Source organism: Scyliorhinus canicula, chromosome 1, assembly GCF_902713615.1.
Source record: "Scyliorhinus canicula chromosome 1, sScyCan1.1, whole genome shotgun sequence".
In the NCBI taxonomy this organism is placed as follows: Eukaryota; Metazoa; Chordata; class Chondrichthyes; order Carcharhiniformes; family Scyliorhinidae; genus Scyliorhinus; species Scyliorhinus canicula.
In genome coordinates, this window is record NC_052146.1 from 113,468,913 (window position 1) to 113,491,358 (window position 22,446).

The 22,446-nt window shown below is 48.2% G+C and overlaps 1 protein-coding gene across 3 annotated transcripts in view; it reads left to right on the forward strand.

The window, feature by feature from the left end:
• The window catches only part of LOC119966427 (ribosomal protein S6 kinase 2 alpha-like), a 491,201-nt gene that overhangs the window by 427,725 nt on the left and 41,030 nt on the right, over nucleotides 1-22,446 (forward strand). For all 3 annotated transcript variants that reach the window (XM_038798070.1, XM_038798079.1, XM_038798087.1), the window contains 2 exons: nucleotides 6,727-6,888; nucleotides 10,632-10,708. In XM_038798070.1, coding sequence (XP_038653998.1) covers nucleotides 6,727-6,888; nucleotides 10,632-10,708 — 239 coding nt within the window. The remainder of the gene's footprint in view (nucleotides 1-6,726; nucleotides 6,889-10,631; nucleotides 10,709-22,446) is intronic.

The following is a 22,446-nucleotide window of genomic DNA, read 5'->3' on the forward strand; positions in this document are numbered from 1 at the left end:
CATGGGGACATGGTCTGATCCTGGGTTCCTTTTAATGCCTGTCCTGCTGACTATAAAGCTACAAATTTTTGGTCTTGAACTAAAACCACCACCCCCCTCTCCCCGCCCATTGAAAGCTGCGCGCCCAGACACACCCCTCAATCCAATGTGCTCTGTGTCATAGCTCACGATGTCATTTTCTGTTTTCAATTGGGATTGGTAGAGCCTTCAGAAAATTCTGGAGCAGAAGACGGGTTCCATTTTTGTTTTCAGTTTCGTTCTGAGAAGAAGCTGGGCAGAAGCTTGTTAAATATCTCTCCCAGAAAGGCTGGAACCTCTTCGCACTCTGATATCTTGGCTGGAGCGGGCGGGTCTGGACACTCTATCAGTCCTGTGAAGGTTTAACTTCTGATTTAAATGTTGCAAGCGTTCTCTACCCAGCGAGGCCTGTGAAGGTTAAACCTCTTTTGAGAGAGGCTGGGAAAAGCCCAGGCTGATATCTCCCCTGAGAAACCATAAATGGTCCTGAAGTCCAGGCCCTTTTGACTCTCTCTCTCTGCCACAGCTGGAAACCCTGTACAAAGAGCAGGCAAACGTTCCAGAGGCAGAGTGGAGGAATTCCTGCAGCCCACAAGGTCTGATTGAAGGTAGATTCTGAAAGATCCAAGCCAACTGATGATTTCAAGATCACCAACTACAAAGACTACCTCAACCGCAAAGATTCATCTCAGCTCTTTTAATCCCTGTTATTTTTTGACCTTTCCACCCCCTCCACTGTGTGGCTGTCTTGTGTGTGTTTGGGTGGAGGGTGGGATGGAGTTTGGCGAATAGTTAGATTAGTAGATCATTGTTCTATTGTTTCCATTACCTGTTTATCTCTTCCCTTATTATAAATAAACAGTTTGTTAATATTTTACTTACAAATCTGGTGCCTGTAAGTCATTACAGTAGACGGCAGTCAAAGACCTCAATAAAATATACTAATTATTGGTTAATTCACTTATTTGTTTTTAAATTTAGAGTACCCAATTTATTTTTTCCAATTAAGGGCAATTTAGGTGTTCAATCCACCTCCCCTGCACATCTTTGAGTACATGAACAGTGACCCAGAGCCGGGATCGAACCTGGGACCTAGGCGCCGTGAGACTGCAGTGCTACCACTGCGCCTCCGTGCTGCCCTGGTTAATTCACTTATGTTGGGATTCTGGGAGGCTGGAATTGACGGTGCACTCGCCCAGGGTGTCGTAATAAAGACGGCCTGCCATTTTAATTCAAGCACAAGGAAGTGTCTTTTATTCAAATGGAACGATTCAGAAGGCTGTGCTGATTTAAATTGTGGTCCGGTACCAATCAACGCGATTGGCTGGGACTCGGTTTGATTGATTTGGCGACTTCGGCTTAGACTGGTCCATTTTTGGGTTCAAGACATAATTCAGGTCTCCCCCAGAATCAACTGATGCATGTCCAAGTCTGGTATCACAGCCAACAATCTCCTCGTTAATGTTACATTGTCCCAGTTTGGGGTGTATACATTCACCAACACCACTAGCTTGCCTTCCAGGGTCCCAGTGACAATAACAAACTTACCTCCCTGATTCTCCCTGCAAGGAAACTGACCCTTTTGTTAATTAAAATTGCCCCCTCCCCGCCTTGGGCCCTGCTATCAAAGCCCAAGTGAAACATCTGGCCCACCCAGCCCTTTCGAAGCCCAGTCTGCTCACCTGCAGATGGGTCTCCTGCAGAAGCAACACATTGGACCTTAAATTCTTCAGATGAGAGAAAACTCTTGATCGTTTCACCAGACCCCCAAACCCCTAATTGACGCTCACTTGCCCAAAGCGGCGTAACATTTCAAAAGGGAAAATGTTCCCTTATTCTTCTAACAACACAAGTAAACATTTTGAGAGATACAGGGGCGGATCAATTCAATCATTGATAGTGGCTGATGATACAATATGTGTTCCGAGAAATTTTATGAAGGAATAAGTATTGATAAGGGGTATTAATAGAATTTATGAACTTATTTCTTTGTGTAAAGTTGATTTAAGTAGTAACTTTGGTAATGGATTTGTTATGGTGAGAAATTTTCCTAAATCGCCCATTGGAGGGATAGACTTTATTCTGGGTAATAATTTGGGTGGTGGAGACAGTAATGTGGCAGCAGATGTATTGCAGCAGACAGTTAATCATATTGATCTTAACTAACTTTTGGAAACTACTGGGTTTAAAAATGAGGCACTTGTTACAGACTACAAACAATTGAAGGAAACTCTGATTAACACAGAAAATCAATATTCACATATAAAAGGGAAATTTGCTAAAGACAAAAGAGAATTGGTAAGAATAATTGATAATCAAACATGGAACACTTAGGATTTGAACTGTCGAAATGAAAACTTGTAAAAGCAAACTTAATGAAGGTCGATCTTCAGCTAAAATTTGACTAACTCCATGCATCAGAAGTCTCCATGAAGTATGGAAAATGTCTTTAACATTGAAGATCTAACTAGTACAGTTGACAAGGGGGAGCCAATTGATGTATAATTGACCTTTCAGAAGGTATTTGACAAAGTCCCGCATAAGAGATTATTGTGCAAGATGAAAGCGCATGGGATTGGGGGGAGTATATTCAGGTGGATAGAAACTGGTTGGCAGAGAGGAAACAAAGAGTAAGAATTAATGGGTCCTTTTCAAATTGACAGGGTGTAACTAGTGGGGTTTCACAGGGATCGATGCTGGGATCCCAGCTATTCACGGTATATGTTAATGATTTGGAAGAGGGAACAAAATGTAACATGTCAAAGTTTGAAGATGATATCAAGTTGGGTGGGTGGGTGAATTGTGATGAGGATGCAGAGATCCTACAGCATAATCTGGACAGGTTGGGCGAGTGGCCAAATCAATGGCAGGTGCAGTATAATTTAGATAGGTGTGAGAATATTCACTTTAGAAGCAAAAACAGGAAGGCAGATTACTACAAGAATGGTTATAAATTGGGAGACAGGAGTGTACAGCGGGATCTGAGTGTCCTTGTGCACCAGTCGCTGAAGGTAAGCATGCAGGTGCAGCAGACAGTAAAGAAGGCTAATGGTATGTTGGCCTTCATTGCAAGAGGTTTCGAGTAGAGAAGCAGGGATGTGTTGCTGCAATTGTACAGGACCTTGGTGAGGCCACACATAGAATATTGTGTGCAGTTTTGGTCTCCTTCTCTGAGGAAGGAAGTTCTTGCTCTCGAGGGAGTGCAGTGAAAGTTTACTAGACTGATTCCAGGGATGGCAGGACTGTCATATGAGGAGAAATTGACTAGGTTAGGATTGTTCTCGCTGGAGTTCAGAAGAATGAGGGGGGAATCTCATAGAGACTTTTAAAATTCTAACAGGACTAGGCAGGGTAGATGCAGGGAAGATGTTCCCGATGGTGGGTGTGTCCAGAACCGGGGTTACAGTCTGAGGATTCAGGATAAACCATTTCACCCAAAGAGTGGTGATCCTGTGGAATTCATTACCACAGGAAGTAGTTGATGCTAAAACATTGAACATATTCAAGAGGTGGCTAGATATAGCACTTTGGGTGAATGGGATCAAAGGTTATGGGGAGAAAGCAGGATTAGGCTATTGAGTTGGATGATTAGCCATGATCCTGATAAATGGCAGAACAGGCTCGAAGGGCCAAAAGGCCGCCTCCTGCTCCTAGCTTATATGTATCTATGTATCAGGAAAAAGGATTGGTGGTAAATCAGAATAATTGATTGAATGCAGAATTAAAAGGGGAAATGTCTTCTCTGGGGCCTGGCTTTGGATCTAGCCCAGACAATTGTAATTTAGATTGTTAGGATCCCGGGTGAGAACCCAACTATTTTCAATTTATAAAACTGTGAGGAAATGTTAGTGCACCGCAGGAGTGATAACAGTGACCTATGGGCATTTTTTATGTTAAAACAAACTTTAGTTTAAACACAGAATTAACCACAATAACAAATGTTAAAGAAATAGCTTTACAGTTAACAGTTCTTAAGTAAAAGAGAAAACCTTCACTCACTTTCTAAACTTGCCACTGTATTCCAATTCAGCAAACCAAAATATTTGAAATATCACTCATTAATAAAGTCACAGTCACCAGAGACTGCCAGGTCTGTGCGGAGTGCAAGCTGCAGTTCTACCGGCCAGATCGCGCGCGCCTGGTGAAAGCGTCCCGCCCCTTTGAAAGCCTCAGCGTGGATTTCAATGGGCCCCTCCCCTCCACCGACCGCAATACATATATCCTTAGTGTGGTCGATGAATTCTCCAGGTTCCCATTCGCCATCCCATGCCTGGATATGACATCTGCCACCGTCATCAAGGCCCTCAACTCCATATTCGCTCTGTTCGGTTTCCCCGACTACATCCACAGCGACAGGGGATCCTCATTCATGAGCGATGAGCTGCGTCAGTTCCTGCTCAATAGGGGTATCGCCTCCAGCAGGACGACCAGCTATAACCCCCGGGGAAATGGGCAGGTAGAGAGGGAGAACGGGACGGTATGGAGGGCCGTCCAGCTGGCCCTACGGTCCAGGAACCTCCCAGCCGCTCGCTAGCAGCAGGTCCTCCCGGATGCACTGCACTCCATCCAGTCGCTACTGTGCACTGCCACGAATAACACACCCCATGAACGTGTTTTTACCTTCCCTAGGAAGTCCACATCCGGGGTGTCGCTCCCGACTTGGCTCGCAGCTCCAGGACTGGTTCTACTGCGTAGGCCTGTCTGACTCCACAAGGCAGACCCCTTGGTGGACAGGGTACGCCTGCTCCACGCCAACCCCCAGTATGCCTACGTGGAGTTCCACGACGGCCGCCAGTATACGGTCTCGCTCAGGGACCTGGCTCCCTCGGGTGCCACTCCCACACACATCCCCACCCACGCGCCACCCGTGCTCCCAGCACCAGGTCCATCCCTCCTTCCCCTGCCCACGTTAGAGGACGAGGAAGATTTCAGCACGCTCCCGGTGTCGTCCAACTACTGGCCAGCACCAACACCGCCAGCACCGTCGACGCCGACACCGCCTGGACAGACATCGCCACCACCGTTGCATCGCTCCCAGCGAACCGTCAGACCACCGGACAGACTTAACCTCTGAAGGGCACCGGGTTACAAGATGGACACATATTTTTTTTTCCCTCCCCTCTGTAAATAATTCACAATTCTGTATATAGTTCCACGCCACCCCCGCCAGACTCATTTTTAAGAGGGGGTGAATGTGGTGATCCACTGTGTAATTGTGTGTGTGGCTGTATTATGGGATGTACAGTAGTACCTATACTACAGGTTCGCTGGTAGCCCCTGCCGGCTAGCTCTGCCCACAAGGAGCCGTATAAATATGCATGACTTCTCCTGAGCAGCCATTCTATCTGCTGCAGTCGGAGGATAAACATCTAACTGTAATAAAGCCTCTATTGTACCCATTCGAGTCTTTAGTATGATTGATAGCGCATCAATATCCGTAAACAGGTAAATGGTCCTTAAGATAGAAAGATCTAGAGGGCAGCATGGCGGTGCAGTGGTTAGCACTGCTGTCTCACGGCGCCAAGGTCCCAGGTTCGATCCCGGCTCTGGGCCACTGTCCATGTGAAGATTGCACATTCTCCCAGTGTCTGTGTGAGTTTCACCCCCGCAACCCAAAGATGTGCAGGCTAGATGGATTGGCCATGCTAAATTGTCCCTTAATTGAAAAGAAATTAATTGGGTACTCTTTTTAAAAAAAAAAAAAAAAAATTTTTTTTAAAGATGGAACGATCTATCAGCAGAACACTTGACCTGCAAATCAATGAGTACTTCACTTTTACGATGCCTTAATCACAGCTCTAGCAACCATGTATCTGTCTGCATGTTAACCCAGGTTTTAATAACATTACTACAAAATATATGTAAAATATGACAATTTCTTATTCACCACAAGATGCACCTTGACCGTATCATCATACGGTGAAGAAAGAGGCAGTTCAGGCCATTGTTTCTATGCTGGCTCTTTTGGGGGCTGTCCAAGTAATCCCATTCCCTGCTTGCTTCTCAGAATTTTAAGAAAACACTTACACAGCTATTAGTTAACATAAAATTCTAAAGATAAGACTGCAGAATTGTCTCCATCACACCGAGGAACAAGAGCATGGGAACACCACCACTTCCAAGTTCTCTAAATGCTTGATGACTGGTGCAGACATGATGGGCTGAAGGGTCTCTTGCTGTGCTATAAAACTGTGACTTTGTAACTCCTAATTTACATGTCACCCTGTATTTGACATATTTCACCTTTCCTTTATCACTGGTTCAAAATCTTGAAATTTCCTAGCTAACAGCAATATGGGATCCATTTCACATGGTTTGCAGTGGCTAAAAATGATGTATAAGCACTGACTTCTCAATGACAACTAAGGAGAGAAAATAAATTCTGATCTTGTTAGCAATCCCTAATCCTGAAAGATTAGTAAAATAAGATGGTAGTATATGAATTGAAATGAAAACTCTAAGGGTGGAAAATTGAAATATGCTTGCTGCCTATGATTTGCTGTTGTGAGATTAAGGTAAGGCACATTGCAGCAGGTGTATACAAACCTTTAAACTGCATTTAACCCACATTATATTTCACCTGTATGTGCTTAATTTAGATTGAATGACCAAGGTGAAAACTGTTCCTGCTCTTGCACATGATAAAAATCTTTAAATAGAATCTTGAAAGATGATTGATTTGTTTAATGTACTTTACCTCTTTTGCAGGTGGTTCACAGAGACTTGAAACCAAGCAATATTTTGTACGTAGATGAGTCAAGTAACCCTGAGTCCATCCGAATCTGTGATTTTGGTTTCGCTAAGCAGCTTAGGGCCGACAATGGTCTCCTCATGACTCCGTGCTACACAGCCAACTTTGTTGCTCCAGAGGTGAGAGCTTTTTATATGATTGAGAGGTGAGAGCTTTTTATATGATTAAGATCATTTTGCAGGATATAAGCTATCAACTTCCTAAACTGATTTATATGAAGCTGAAATTTGGGAAATGGCACCAAGTCTGAGAAACATGAATGCAAGTCTGAACCTCTACATTGCACCGCCATTTTATGAAAAAATTAAAAGAGATTAAATAGATCAGTAAGTAGTGGTGAGAGACACCAAGCTTGAGTTCTAATGGCGTTGAGATAACAGGAAGAAAGACTAAAGGAGATTAGAAGTTCCGCAGTGCTATGAAAAACAAGTTTGGTTATATTATGTTCCTGATTTCAATGCAGGAAGGAAAATGCACTGGACATAGGGATTTAGAGCTTCAAAGGAGCATGAGTGGAAAATTCAGTGGAGCTCAGAGTGCAGTAGTGCCAACATTTTATTCAACCCTGGATTTCAGACAGTATTCTGACAACATTGAGGCAGTGAAGAGGTTAAGTGACATGATGGTGAAGGAAGGCTGATTATCATCTATTACATGTGGAACCTGATTCCATGTTTTCAATAATTGTCACCAAAGCGCAGCAGGTAGGTGATGAAGAGAATGGGCCAAGCATCAATCCTTTGGGGAGCTTGTGGGCAGGGGTGTTTGGGAACTAACTGTGGGAGCAGGAGGAAAAGCTATTTCCGTAGGTGCTCTTGCGATAATAAGGGCAAGTAAGAAAGGAACCAAGCAAGAGCAATTCCACTCAGCTGGATATCGGGGAAGGGTAGATAAAGGAAGGTGAATTCAACAATAACAAGGTCTACAGAAAAGTTGAGATGCACAAGGAAGGAGAATGCAAGTTGGGACGAGGCATCAGTTTTGAAAAGGATGAGTAACAGTACCTGAGGAAAGGACATCTTTACAATGTCAAGTTGGGGGCCAGGGAGGGTTGTCACATAAGATTTGCTGGGAATGGGATTGAGAGCAGGAAGAGTTCAAGGGCACGAGGAGACATGCTAGAGAAAGAGCAATGTAAAACCATAATTTGCTGTTTTCTCACCATGATGAGAGTAGTTTATCCTTTTCTCTCTTTGTGACAGTTTTCTCCTTACCCCAAAGGCAGTGCTGCATCCCTTCAGTACCTTACTAAGTTGTGTTTATTTTGTTCAGTACCTTATCGTGTTCAGTAAGCCCATTTGATTGTGAGGTACATTGCAGTTGAGTCCAAACTTCCTTGTCATTCAGTATATGCACACACATGATTTATTTTATTCATTGGATGTGGGCATGACTGATTGGATCAGCATTTATTGCCCATCCCTAATTGCCTCTTGAACTAAGTGGCCATTTCAGACATTTAAGTGTCCACCACATGTAGTCGCACTGCCCAGATCAGGTCAGCAGATTTCCTTCCCTAAAGGACATTAGTGAACCAGATGAGTTTATACAATAATTGACAATGGTTTCATGATCATCATTAGACTTTTAATTCCAGGTTTTTATCAAATTCACATTTTGCCATCTGCTACAATGGGATTTCAACTCAGGTCCGCGGGGTATTGCTGCGGGTCTCTGGATTATTAGTCTGGTGACAATAACGCAACACCACCACCTCCCCCGATTAATAATAGGGGCCTGGCTTGGTTTCAGCACATGGCACTGCAATCCTCAGCTGTTAATTGCCATCTTGGCTTAGATTAATTAACTCAGCACAAACAAGCTAAATTGGATATTCTGAGTTGTATAGCTTTGTTGTACTGTGTGATATGTTTACCCACTTGACCTTCGAGGGAAAAAGAACAATTTACATCAACGATGTACAAGTAGAAAATGCTGGAAATGCTTAGAAAGATCACAGACCTGGAAACATTAACAGAATTTAGTGCACTCCTCCTGACGCATGCCTCAAAGTGCAGAACAGGCTAATATTTGTGAGAAATTACTTGTCCCCCATGATGGGAAATGTATTCTACCAGGTTGCTCACAGAAATCCTGTGTACTTGTAAACTGTTTTAAGAGTTAAATCTCAAACACTTGATTGATTTATTGGCTTTGTTTTGCCCTATTCACTTCCTTTTTTCCGAGTTTTATTAAACATCACACAAGTGATAAGTAGAAATAGCCAGGGTTAGGAAAGTAATTCTGCAGCGAGGGCGGCAGGGGCTCTGGGCTGAGGGTGTTAGCAACATCGCCCCTCCCGATGGCCCCAGCTAAGTACTCTGGGAGTCCGATGGTGGTAGCGACGCTGAAGGTTTGGAGGCAGCTGAGGCAGCACTTTAAGCTGTGGACGGGGTCAAGGAAGATGCCAATTAGGAGGAAACATAGGTTGAGCCAGGAAAGTTGAACGGGAGGATTCGGAGATGGGAGGAGAGGTGAGTCAGGGTATTAAAAGACCTGTTCTGGGGAGGTCGTTTTGTGAGGCTTGAAGAGTTGGGGAAGAAATATGGACTGGGGCAGGGGGAAGTATTTAGGTACCTGCAGCTCCAGGATTTTGCCAGGAAGGAGGTTCAGAGCTTCCCAATAGTGCCGGCCCCCTGGTTGTTGGAAGAGGTATCGACAGCAGGGGGAATGGAGAAAGGGGTGGTGTCGGCAAACTTTGGGAGGATTTTGGGGAGGATAAGGTATCCTTGGAGGTGATTAAAGCCAAGTGGGAGGAAGAGTTGGGGGAGGTTATGGAAGAAGGTCTCTGATGTGAGGTGCTCTGACGGGTAAACACCTCAACCTCGCGAATGAAGTTGGGGCTGATACAGCTGAAGCTTGTGTACAGGGTGCACCTCACAAGGGCGAGGGTGAGCCGACTCTTTGAGGGGCTCGAGGGTCTATGTGAGCTCTGTGGGAGGAGCCCCGCAGACCATGCTTACATGTTTTGGTCCTGCCCAAAGCTGGAGATTTATTGGAGGGAGGTTTTTACGGTCATTTTGGGGGTAGTACATGTGATTTTTGAGCCAGGGCCCCTAGAAGCCATTTTTGGGATGTTGGACCAGCCTGGGCTGCAGGCGGGGTGGAGGTCAGCTTCTCCACCCTGTGCCTCGGCTTGGAGAGGGGACTTACTGGAATTTTTGACGCTGAAGAAGATGAAGTTTGAACTGAGGGGGAGGATGGAAGTGTTCTACAATTCACGGGGGTTGTTTATCATGCACTTTCAAGAATTGGATGCCATTGAACATATGGGGGGGCAGTTTTTCGTGGGGTTGAGCACATTGTTTGTGCGATGACCATTCATTTTTGTTTGGTCTTTTTGTTTTGTTCTACTTGGAATCTATGGGGGATGTTTGGATTTGTATATTGGAGGGGATGCTGTTTGGGGGATTGGTGCTGTATTTGATCATACAATTTACAGTGCAGAAGGAGGCCATTCGGGCCCATCGAGTCTGCACCGGCTCTTGGAAAGAGCACCCTACCCAAGTTTAACACCTCCACCCTATCCTAATAACCCAGTAACCCCACCCAACACTAAGGGCAATTTATCATGGCCAATCCACCTAACCTGCACATCTTTGGACAGTGGGAAGAAACCGGAGCACCCAGAGGAAACCCACGCGCACACGGGGAGGATGTGCAGACTCCGCACAGACAGTGACCCAAGCCGGAATCAAACCTGGGACCCTGGAGCTGTGAAGCCATTGTGCTATCCACAATGCTACCGTGCTGTTGTTGTTTTTTGTTTGTTGTGTATTTGGATGAAAATGAGGAGAATATAAAGTTTTTTTTTTTAAAAAGTGATGAGTAGAAATATAAATCGAGGTTTGTCTGTGTTCAGGTTCTCAAACGCCAAGGATATGATGAAGGCTGTGATATCTGGAGTCTGGGTGTTTTACTTTACACCATGTTGGCCGGGTGAGTGACTTTTCATTTCTATGCAGCCAGTGTTTTGCCAAGAATTTACTCAATCCATCTCTAACAGAACCTCAAAAAGAATCTCAGAAGTGAAAGCAAACTGACAAAATGTAAATGATCAATATTAATGAATTTTATTGGCCTTCCTTTTCTCTGTTTTCACCCTGCTGCAATGCTCCTGGTTCCCTCCCTCCTTTCCACTATCAGGTACTGCTCATTCAGCGTGCCACTGTCCTCTGGAACACCTTGGCAGGATTCTCCGTTTCAGAGAGAAGTGCTGATGCTGGGACAGAATCGGTGGACTGCTATGACAGCAAAACTGGCGCTGCTCTCGGAGCAATTTATCAACCGTTAATGGGCTAGCACTGGCGCCACGTGGAACACGATCGATTGCAATGAAGAATGGGTTGGGATTGATACTCGAGAGACTGACAAGCTGCAGCCGCACATAAGCACTCCACTCCCAACACACACTCATCCCAACCAACAAGATGGCAACACAAAGAGCAGCATCCTGGTTTACTGATGCTGAACTCAGGACCCTTCTGGGTGCCGTGGAGGAGAGGCAGGCCACCCTGTACCCCAGGATGGGAAGAAGGTTGCCACCCGTTGGCTGTTCACCAGGCCTGGGTGCAGGTGGCATTGGTCATGAGCACTATGGGCGAATCTGCCAGGACCAGCCAGCAGTGAAGGAAGAAACTGCACAACCTTCTCAGGGTGGCCAGGGTGAGTAGGCAGCACAGTGCCCCTGGCATCAACCCCTTTTCCACATACCCGTAACCTCGCACCCGCCCCACCCGGAGGACGGTAGAGCACCCCAAACCTGATCTGCCGCCGGTACAGCACCGACTTGGCCTTGTTGAAGCCTGCCCACTGTCATAATATACACACAAGTATATGATGGTGGATAGACACACACTGACTGACACACTGAAAGACCAATCAACGCAGAGAACACAGCAGCCAATCACCAGCACGGTCACTATAAAGCCAGAGGGCACTAGTTTTCCCGCTGATTTGGGATGCAGCCTCTGAGACAGCCAGAGCCCGTAATCAGTAACACGAACATCTGCCATGTGCTAGCAGTATAGTCTGGTCAGGTTAGCCATAGGTCTTCAGTCAACCTAACATAGTGTTGACCCACAGTTCAAGTATGTTTAACAGCTGCGGCAGCAATTTGGCCTGACCAAAATGTCGGACAAAGCTCCCATCTGCAACAACCATAGGTTCACACCAGCACTGACTGATGCCACCTTCAAAAGGTGGAGGCAGGACGGAGGGACACTGTCAGTCAGGGACCTGTACACGGATGACAGGGTCGCAACACTGGACGAACTGACAGAGAAATTTCAGCTAGCCAGGGGGAGCGAGCTAAGGTATCTGCAGCTTAAAATCTTCCGACGAAAGGAGACAAGGACGTACCCACAACCGCCACGACAGACACTACTGGAAGAACTACTGGACGCAAGCATACTAGACGAGGGAAACTGTAGTGACTTGTACGACCGACTGACAGAAAAGGCCGACACCGTACTGGACGCAACAAGAAAGAAATGGGAGAAGGACCTGGGGATTGAGATAGGGTGGGGACTCTGGAGCGAAGCACTGCATAGGGTCAACTCCACCGCCACGTGCACAAGGCTCAGCCTGACGCAGCTAAAAGTGGTACATAGAGCCCACTTAACAAGAACCCGTATGAGTAGGTTCTTCCTGGAGGTGGAGGATAGATGTGAACGGTGCCAAGGAGGCCCGGCCAACTACGCCCACATGTTCTGGTCTTGCCCCAGACTTGTGGAGTACTGGACAGCCTTCTTTTAGGCAATGTCCAAAGTGGTGGGGGTGAGGGTGGAGCCATGCCCGAAAGTGCATGGGGATCTTCGGGGTCTCGGACCAGCCAGATCTATTCCTGGGGAGGACGGCGGACGCCCTTGCCTTTGCCTCCCTGATCGCCCGCCATAGAATCCTGTTTGGCTGGCAGTCAGCAGCACCACCCAAAGGTGCAGACTGGCTGTCCGACCTCTTGGAATCTCTCCAAATGGAGAAAATCAAATTTGCCATCCAAGGGTCAGACGATGCTTCCACAGAACGTGGGAGCCATTCACGCGACTGTTCCGGGACCTGTTTGTGGCCAACGAACAAGAGGAAGAATAGCCAGGTAGCCAACAATCAGGGGAAAGTAGTCAAGAATCAGGTGAAGGTAGCCAGGGCATGAAAGGGAGGGATAGACTGGGGGGGGGGGCTAAAGGTGAACCGGGGGGGGGGGGGGGGTGCTAAACCTGTGGAAAGGAAGGTGAACCACGGGGGGGGGGGGGTGGAGACAGCTAAACCTGAGGAAAGAAAGGCGAACCGTGGAGGGGGGGGGACAAGAGAGGAGAACCAGCTGAGCGGGGCGGGGAAACGGGAGCCGGAAGGAAGGCACGGGATGCCAAAACGTGCATGACATCTCCAGGAGCGGGGAACGAGGAAAATAAAGATGGAGGACTGGAGGAGCAGCAGAGGCGAGCGTGGGACGGCAGCGAGACCCGTCCGGGAGAAGCAGGCGACAACAGCACAAAACACAGCCAAGTATCGCACACTGTAATTATCTCCCCAGCACCCAAATGTATATTTACCTCCCCAATCATCCCCGCTTCCCCCCACCCCACCCCCCCCTCCCCCGCAAACAGTCGCCTACTTACGTGGTGTACTGTATATACTCGCGTATCATGTGATCTCGCGTATCATTCGACCCCTAAATCTGCATCCCCAAAACATGATTTTATGCTATATCTCATGTATCATGCGAGTCACTTTTTTGGAAATTAATGCCCAAACTAAAACTTCCAAATGGTATCATTGTCTGTGGATTCTGCAGAGTGGATTCTGTTGTGAAAGCTGTTCGCGAATCGAACAGCTTTCCAGCTGGCTTTACTAGCGTCGTTCTGCCACTTGACGTTTCCATTCATAAAAACGGCAAGTAAAACACCCGCGAATTCTGTATCGGAAAAAGATGGCCATGTATAATATAAACTACCCATATGATCAGGAATACTACTCTTCAGATTTTGACCACAGCACTCTAATGGGAAGATGTTCAGTCACTTGATGTTTCCATTCATGTTTTTATGAATGGAAACGTCAAGTGGCTGAACACAGTGGCGTGCAGAGGTCTGGTGATGCCCGGGGCAAATCTTGATTGTATGCCCCAAAGACTCAAGCAAATCGAATACAAGGTTACCAAATAATTAACAGTTTCCAATTCCCCCTCCATCCATTAAAATACTTTCCTGCTTATATTTCATTTCCCCTGCTTCTTAACGTTTGTAAACTGTGCTCAGTCCGACCCACTCCGAGGTAACTGCTTAGACAAGAGAGTTTCGCTCTAGTGGTTAAAATACAATGTCAGTGACACACGGGTGTAGAATCGTTATCACGAGTGTTTATAAGGAGACTGGTGGAAAAATTATCCTTTGCCTTTAAAATAAAATCGTGGCTGGATGCTGCGGGTTAAACCTGCCGTATTTTCTTTAATTCCTTTCCCTAATTGTCATGTTTTACCCTGGAAAGCTGTAATGCTGGGGTTCCCGAGGCCAGCGCGTACCATCTGCGTTTTAATGAGTTACTTCATGTGCCAAAAGTAATTTTCGCTGCATTCAACTCGTTCCTGTCTGATCTTGTGACCGTAACGAACGATGAAATTCGCATACCTCTCCAGCCTTGTACTCTGCTGCCTGTGTTTTTGTTGTTGTTAATGTCCTCTCGTTCATTAACCTATTTTCTATGACTCTATAACTGACGGTGGGGTCCTGGGTTAGAACAAAAGCGGTCGGTTACAAACTGTACTGTAAGTGTTGTTTTGTTAAAGAAGCTCCATGGCTGCTAACAGAAAAAGAACTCAGCTAAGTTCAAGAGAGCGGCGGAATTCACATTCGCCAATTAATGCCCAGCAGAGTAGCGATTGCGGAGGGTGGTGACTAGTAAAATAAATAACCACTTCAAGGGGAACGGAAGTTCTGTTGAGTTTTTTTGGTGATGTGCCATTGGCTGGGCCAGTTCATTAAGGGAGAACAGACAATATTTGATATGTTGTGACATGAACACTCAATTAGATCATTGAGTTCAAATACTCAAATCACTGTCTTTATGCTAAGCAACCCTCAGAAGGTCCAGCGCAGGGTCATAGCGGTGACACATCAAATCACATCAGCGAGGAGACTCAGGCTCTTACTCCAGCCACTGCCTCTGTTGACACAAAGCAGGCCCGCGCCCACAAACTCTCACCAAGTTAGACCCCGGGCGGCAGCAGAATGACAAACTTACTTCCTGCACTTGAAGGAAGCATCACATTTATGATGCTGAAGGAATTTTGTGTAAATCAACGCAAATGGAAACGTCAAGTGGCTGAACATCTTCCCATCAGAAAAAACAGCAAGTAAAACACCCGCGAATTTTGTATCTTGCATATCATGCGACCCCCCAAATTTAGGTTACAATTTAGGTCTTCAAAAGTCGCATGATACGCGAGTATATACGGTAAATAGTTTTGCCAGGTGTACAGAGCTGCCGCTGTCGAGCTGGTGCACAATACCCTACCAGTTATTCTATTTCATATTTTATTGTATTCTTTGTTGGGGTGTGCCCTTCTCTTCTAAATATGTGTATATATATATATGTGGTGAATGTAACTTGGCAATTCAATTCACACTGTATCATTGTAAGCGCAGTAGCGTTTTCCGACCACTAGGGGGAGTAGCTCCGGGAATGCACAGGTGTTTGTACAGGGCTCCACCCTTGGCTCCGCCCACGACTCCTCCCCCTTGTGCTGCTGTATAAATACCCATGTCCAGAGTCAGCCTGCAGTTCACAGACAGTTCATCAACGGGTAACAGGCTGGCTCTGAAGTAAGTAGAATAAAACCACTTTTCATATCGGAAAGCACGTGTCTGGTGAATTGATGGTTCCATCAATTTATTCTACTTAAGAACAGTCAAGATCGATCATGGAATCAGCCCTCAAGCCTGGACGCCTGGAACTCGACACACAGGATGCAGAGGCAAAAGAAATCTTCTCCCGCTGGCTGCGGTGTTTTAAGGCCTACCTGGCAGAAGCGAGCACAGCCGAAACGACAGAGGAACAGAAGTTAAGCCTACTGCACGCGAGGGTGAGCCACAGAATCTCTACGCAACTAAACTCAGCCGGTTCATATACCGCAGCGCTAGCGGTACTCGATAAGATATATGTAAGGCCCATTAACAAAGTTTACGCACGCCATGTGTTCACGACTTTCCGCCAGCGGCCTACTGAATCACTTGTCGGGTTTTTAAGGGAACTCAACAATTTGTCAAATGACTGTAATTATCAAGCGGTTACCACTGCTGACCACAGAGAAATTGCTGTACGCGATGTTTTTGTAGCGGGCCTCAGGTCGAATTATGTGCGCCAACGACTTCTGGAAAAGGGGGCCCAAGACTTAGAAACAACTGCGGAAATTGCTACCACGATGGAAGTCTCCTTCCGCAGCCTTAACTCGTTCCCCGCGGACCCCGCGACCCAATCATGGGCCCTCGGCCAGCGACTCCCCCAGGCATGTGCTACGCGCCCGCCCAGCCACCATGCTGCCCCACCCAGCCACTATGCTGCTCCAGCCAGCCACTATACTGTTCCAGACTACCATTTCTGCCCAGCCCGCAATACAACCTGCAGCAGCTGCGGGTGAAAAGGCCACTACGCAAGAGTGTGCCTCGCAAAAAGGGCCCCAGCTTCCAACTCGGCACAAAGTAATCACTCCCCACACCCGCAGGTCTGCGGGGCCCGAAACGCTGCGGCCTATGCCCCGACTCCGCCCCCTCCCACCACGTGCGATCCATGGGGGCCGCCATCTTGGCAAAACTCCACCACGCGGCCGGCCACGTGCGACTCATGGGGGACGCCATCTTCCTCGCCGCCCGCCATGTGCGATCCACGGGCCCGACCGGCATCTCCACGCTCGGACAACCCATCGGAAGAGTACGACTACAAACTCAGAGGGCAGTCATCACGGGGCCACTCCAACACAGCTGATCGAGCCGCCGACTACCAGCGACTCAGCGCAGTCACTCTGGACCAATCACGCCCGAAGCATCTGCGAAATTCGATGGCAGAGGTCCAAATCAACGGGTTCAAAGTGCCATGCCTCTTCGACTCCGGGAGCACTGAGAGCTTCATACATCCTGACCTGGTATGACGCTGTTCGCTCCCCGTTTTCCCCGTGCGGCAAACTATCTCGCTCGCTTCAGGCTCCCACTCGGTCCAGATCCAGGGGCGCACCGCCGCGACACTCACAATCCGAGGCGCTAGCTACTCAAAGTTCCAACTCTACGTTTTACCCGACCTCTGCGCGCCACTCTTATTAGGCCTAGACTTTCAGTGCAATCGTAAGAGCCTCACCCTCAGCTTCGGCGGGCCCCTGCCCCCACTCACTATCTGCAGCCTCGCTACGCTGCGAATCCCCCCCCCCCCCCTCCTCTCTTCGCCAATCTCACAAAGGACTGTAAACCCGTAGCCACTCGTAGCAGGCAATACAGCCTGTAGGATAGGTTATTTATCAGAACAGAGGTCCGAAGGCTTCTCAGTGAGGGGGTTATAGAGGCCAGCAATAGTCCCTGGAGAGCTCAGGTGGTGGTCGTTAAGACCGGGGAAAAATTCCGCATGGTTGTCGACTATAGTCAGATCATAAATAGATTTACGCTCCTTGACACGTATCCCCTCCCCAGGATTGCAGACATGGTAAACCAGATCGCCCAGTACCGGCTCTTTTCCACGGTGGATCTGAAGTCTGCATACCACCAGCTCCCAATCCGCCCGGAGGACTGCCATTACACGGCATTCGAGGCCGATGGCCGCCTCTTCCATTTCCTCCGGATCCCTTTCGGCGTCGTTAATGGGGTCTCGGTGTTCCAACGAGCAATGGACCGAATGGTGGACCAGTACGGGCTGCGGGCCACGTTTCCGTACTTGGACAATGTCACCATCTGCGGCTATGACCAGCAGGACCACGATGCCAACCTCCACCGTTTTCTCCAGACGGCACAGAAACTGAATCTCACGTATAACAAGGAGAAATGCGTTTTCCGCACAAACAGACTGGCCATCCTCGGCTATGTCGTGGAAAACGGAGTCCTGGGCCCAGACCCGGACCGTATGCGCCCCCTCTTAGAACTCCCCCCTCCCCCATTGCCCCAGGCCCTCAAACGGTGCTTGGGCTTCTTCTCCTACTACGCACAGTGGGTCCCTCAATATGTGGACAAAGCCCGCCCACTCTTTAGGGCCATACGATTTCCGCTGTCAGCCGGGGCACGCCAGGCCTTCGACAGCATCAAGGAGGACATCGCCAAAGCGGTCATGCGGGCGGTGGATGAATCCACTCCATTCCAGGTTGGGAGCGACGCCTCAGAGGTAGCTCTAGCAGCCACACTAAATCTGGCAGGGAGACCAGTCGCATTTTTCTCCCGTACCCTCTCCGCTTGAGAACTCCGACACTCCTCAGTCGAGAAAGAAGCACAAGCCATTGTGGAGGCTATTCGTTACTGGAGGCACTACCTCGCAGGTAGGAGGTTCACCCTCATCACCGACCAAAGATCGGTTGCCTTCATGATCGACAACTCGCAAAGGGGCAAAATTAAAAACGACAACATTCTGAGGTGGAGGATCGAACTCTCCACCTACAATTACGATATTAAGTATCGACCCGGGAAGCTCAACGAGCCTCCGGATGCCCTATCCCGCGGGACATGCGCTAGCGTGCAGATCGACCGATTAAAAGTCATCCACAATGACCTCTGCTACCCGGGGGTCACCCGGCTCACCCATTACATCAGAGCCCGAAACCTGCCTTTCTCCAATGAGGAGGTAAAAGCGGTCACCAGGGACTGCCCGAACGCCTCGTGATTGATTTCAAAGGGCCACTCCCCTCAACTAACCAGAACGTTTACTTTTTAAACGTAGACGAGTTCTCCCGTTTCCCATTTGCTATCCCGTGCCCCGACATGACCTCCCACACTGTCATTAGGGCCCTGCATAGCATCTTCATCCTGTTTGGTTTCCCCAGCTATGTACACAGCGACCGGGGTTCGTCCTTCATGAGCGACGAGCTGCGTCAGTACCTGCTCGACAAGGGCATTGCCTCAAGCAGGACTACCAGCTACAACCCCAGGGGGAACGGGCAGGTGGAGAGGGAGAATGTGACGGTCTGGAAGACCGTCCTACTGACCCTCCGGTCTAGAAAGCTCCAAGTCTCCCAGTGGCAGGAAGTCCTCCCAGACGCGCTCCACGCCATTAGGTCCCTTTTGTGCACAGCGACCAACCAGACCCCTCACGAGAGGCTCTTCATTTTTTCCAGGGGCACTACCACAGGGGTCTCACTTCCGGCATGGCTGAGGGCACCGGGCCCCGTACTCCTGAGGAAACACGTCAGGGTGCACAAAACCGACCCCCTTGCTGAGAAGGTGCACCTGCTCCACTCCAACCCCCAGTACGCATTCGTCGAGTTCCCTGACGGCCGTCAGGACACTGTATCCCTCCGGGATCTGGCACCCGCCAGATCCAGCGCCCCCTCTACCCCCACTGAAGGACCCCTCACCCTACACCCCATGCTGCCGCCCCCTTGCGGTCCCGAGCCCACGAGCTCGCTCCACCAGTTCCGCGCACCCGCGCCGGCCAGCCCCCAGCGCCCTCAGTCCCCGGTCGAACCAGGAGAGTATGAAGCTCGGATACAACCCTCCCTGGAGTCCGCCATCGTACCCCAGCACACAACACCCATCCAGCCACCGCAAGAGGCTGCAACCCCGGTGCTCCGCAGATCACAGCGAACAGTTCGACCACCGGACAGATTGACCTTGTAGACCACCTCCCCCGCCGGACTTGATTTTTTTTTTGCAGGAGGTGAATGTGGTGAATGTAACTTGGCAATTCAATTCATACTGTATCATTGTAAGCACAGTAGCATTGTCCGACCACTAGGGGGAGTAGCTCTGGGAATGCTCAGGAGTTTGTACAGGGCTCCACCCTTGGCTCCACCCACGACTCCTCCCCCTTGTGCTGCTGTATAAATACCCATGTCCAGAGTCAGCCTGCAGTTCACAGACAGTTCATCAACGGGTATCAGGCTGGCTCTGAAGTAAGTAGAATAAAACCACTATTCATATCGGAAAGCACGTGTCTGGTGAATTGATGGTTCCATCAATATATATATATGTTTCTTATTCTGTGTACATAACGGTAATTATACCTTGTTCAAAAACCCAATAAAAAACATTTATTAAAAAAAAGTATGTTTAACAGCTCATAGTTAAATAAAATAGAGTTGTACTTCTACAAGTGTTGGTAGCCTGTCTCTTCTACTGCTCTGGTAAACGCAGTCATCACAGATCCAGCATGCCCAACACATCACCCACTGCTTTGCCAACTCGTCTCCGATGTCCTGATAAATTCGGACGCTATTCCCCTCCCAGTCGCAGGTACGCCTCTCCCTGGCCCATCACCGAATCTTCTCTTTCTCCACAAATTCATGGAGTCTCACGATCACCGCCCGCGGTGGCTCCCCAGCTCTCGGCTTCTGCCTCAGGGACCTATGTGCTCGGTTCACTTCAGGAGCCTTACCAAGCACCTCTTCTGCCACCAGCCCCGCCAGCATCTTCGAGACGTATCTCCTGGAACTCGCACCTTCCACTCCTTCAGGCAGGCCCAATATTCGCAGGTTCCGCCTTCTCGAGGCATTCTCCTGCTCTTCCACCTTTGCCCTCAACATTTTACACAGGTCCCCCAGAGGCTCCACCTCCGCCTCCAGAGCCACGGTCGCTGTGGTCCAAGATCACTCCTTCGGTCTCCCGAATCTGCGACCCCTGCACTTCTAAACACCTCTCCACCCGCTCCAGAGAACTCTTCAGGGATACCACAGATCCTTCGATGGTCTTCGAGTGATCCTCACGCATTTCCTTCCTATGCCGGCAGAATTCCTCTTTAATAAACGGCATCAGCTCCTCCATCTGGGGCCTTCCAGCTTGCATCAGCCCTTCCCCCGCTTGCATTTGTGCAGTGGTTGCTGCAGCAAAGGCTCCCTCCAATGTTTCAGCCAAATCTCTCACTGTTTTCTGCTGGGTCTGATAGTCAGCAGACATATCACTCCCGGGAGAACCTACTCCTCCAGCATTCACCTATGCCTTTTCATCAAAATTCCACCCAGTATCGGGTAAAAAGAGCTCTTTCCTGTGCTTTCAAGCAGGAGCTGCCCTGTGTGTGACCCCTCACTCCTTGTAGACATTCCACAAATTCCCTTTCTTGGGATCTGCTGCCAACTTGATTTTCCCAGTCGACCTGCATCTTGAAGTCCCCAATGATCATTGTAATATTGCTTTTCTTAAATGCTTTTTCTGTCTCCTGATTTATTTTCTGCCCCACATCCTGACGACTGCTAGGGAGCCTGTACATAACTCCCATCAGGATCTTTTTTCCTTTGCAATTCCTCAACTCTATCCACAAACATTCTGTATCTTCTGATCCTATACCGTTTCTTGCTATCGGATTTAATCCTTGGTAACAAGGCAACCCCACTCCTTTTCCTATCTGCCTGTTCTTTCGATAAGACACATATCCTTGGAAATGGCTTCCTTCTGCACTGTAGTGATTCTATGATTGTACGATTTAAATCCCAGCCCTGATCACTGTGATAAACCACTGTTACACCTGTATTAGGTGATGTAAGGTAGGACCTGTACTACAGGTTCGCCGGTAGCCCCTGCCTGCTGGCTCCGCCCAGTAGGCGAAGCGTGCCCTCTATTCAGCAGCTATTTCGCCAACTGCTGTGGGAGGCCACACATCTTACTGCAATAAAGCCACAGTTGTATCCAACCTTAGTCTTTGTACAATTGATCGTGCATCAATCACCTTGCAGCTACATCTGTGTGAGGCCCAAAACATCGTACCCACAATTCCAACGTGCTGCAGAAGCTCGTTTACCTTGTTTTGTGTACTATTTTAAAATTTAGAGTGTGCAATAATTTTTTTTCTCAATTAAGGGGCAATTTAGCATAGCCAATCCACCTACCCTGCACATCTTTTGGATTGTGGGGGTGAGACCCACGCAGACAAAGGGAGAATGTACAAACTCCACACGGACAATGACCCAGGGCTGGGATCGAACCTGGGACATCGGCGCCATGAGGTAGCAGTGCTAACCACTATGCCACTGTGCCACCCTTTGTTTCGTATACTATGTGCATTTAGGTAAACATTCTTAGTCCTGCATTGACTACCCCCTTTTTCATAATTGTCCCCTTTTTTGTTCTGCCTGAAGTTAGGTTCTTGCCGCTTTCTATACTCTGTTCTGGAAACGTTACTAACCTCTCCATTTTAACTAGTTTAAAGTCCTCATCATTCACCTGCACTTCCACCTTCTCCTTAAACTTTGATTTTCTAAGTTTCCATACAACTAAACCTCTGCTGCTACCCCTCCCCCACCCCCTTCCCATCAGAAGTTTCCTCCTCCCCAATACTGATGCCAATCAATTTGAACCCATTTCTCGCACACCAACTTTTGAGTCATACGTTTACCTCTTTAATCTTATTGATCCTGTGCCAATTAGCAGGTGGTTCAGGTAGTAATCCGGAGATTATTACCTTTTTGGTTCTGCTTTTCAATTTAGCCCCGAGCTGCTTGTATTCCTTCAGCAGAACCTCTATCCTTGTTCTACCTATGTTATTGCTATCAGCATGGACCATGGAAA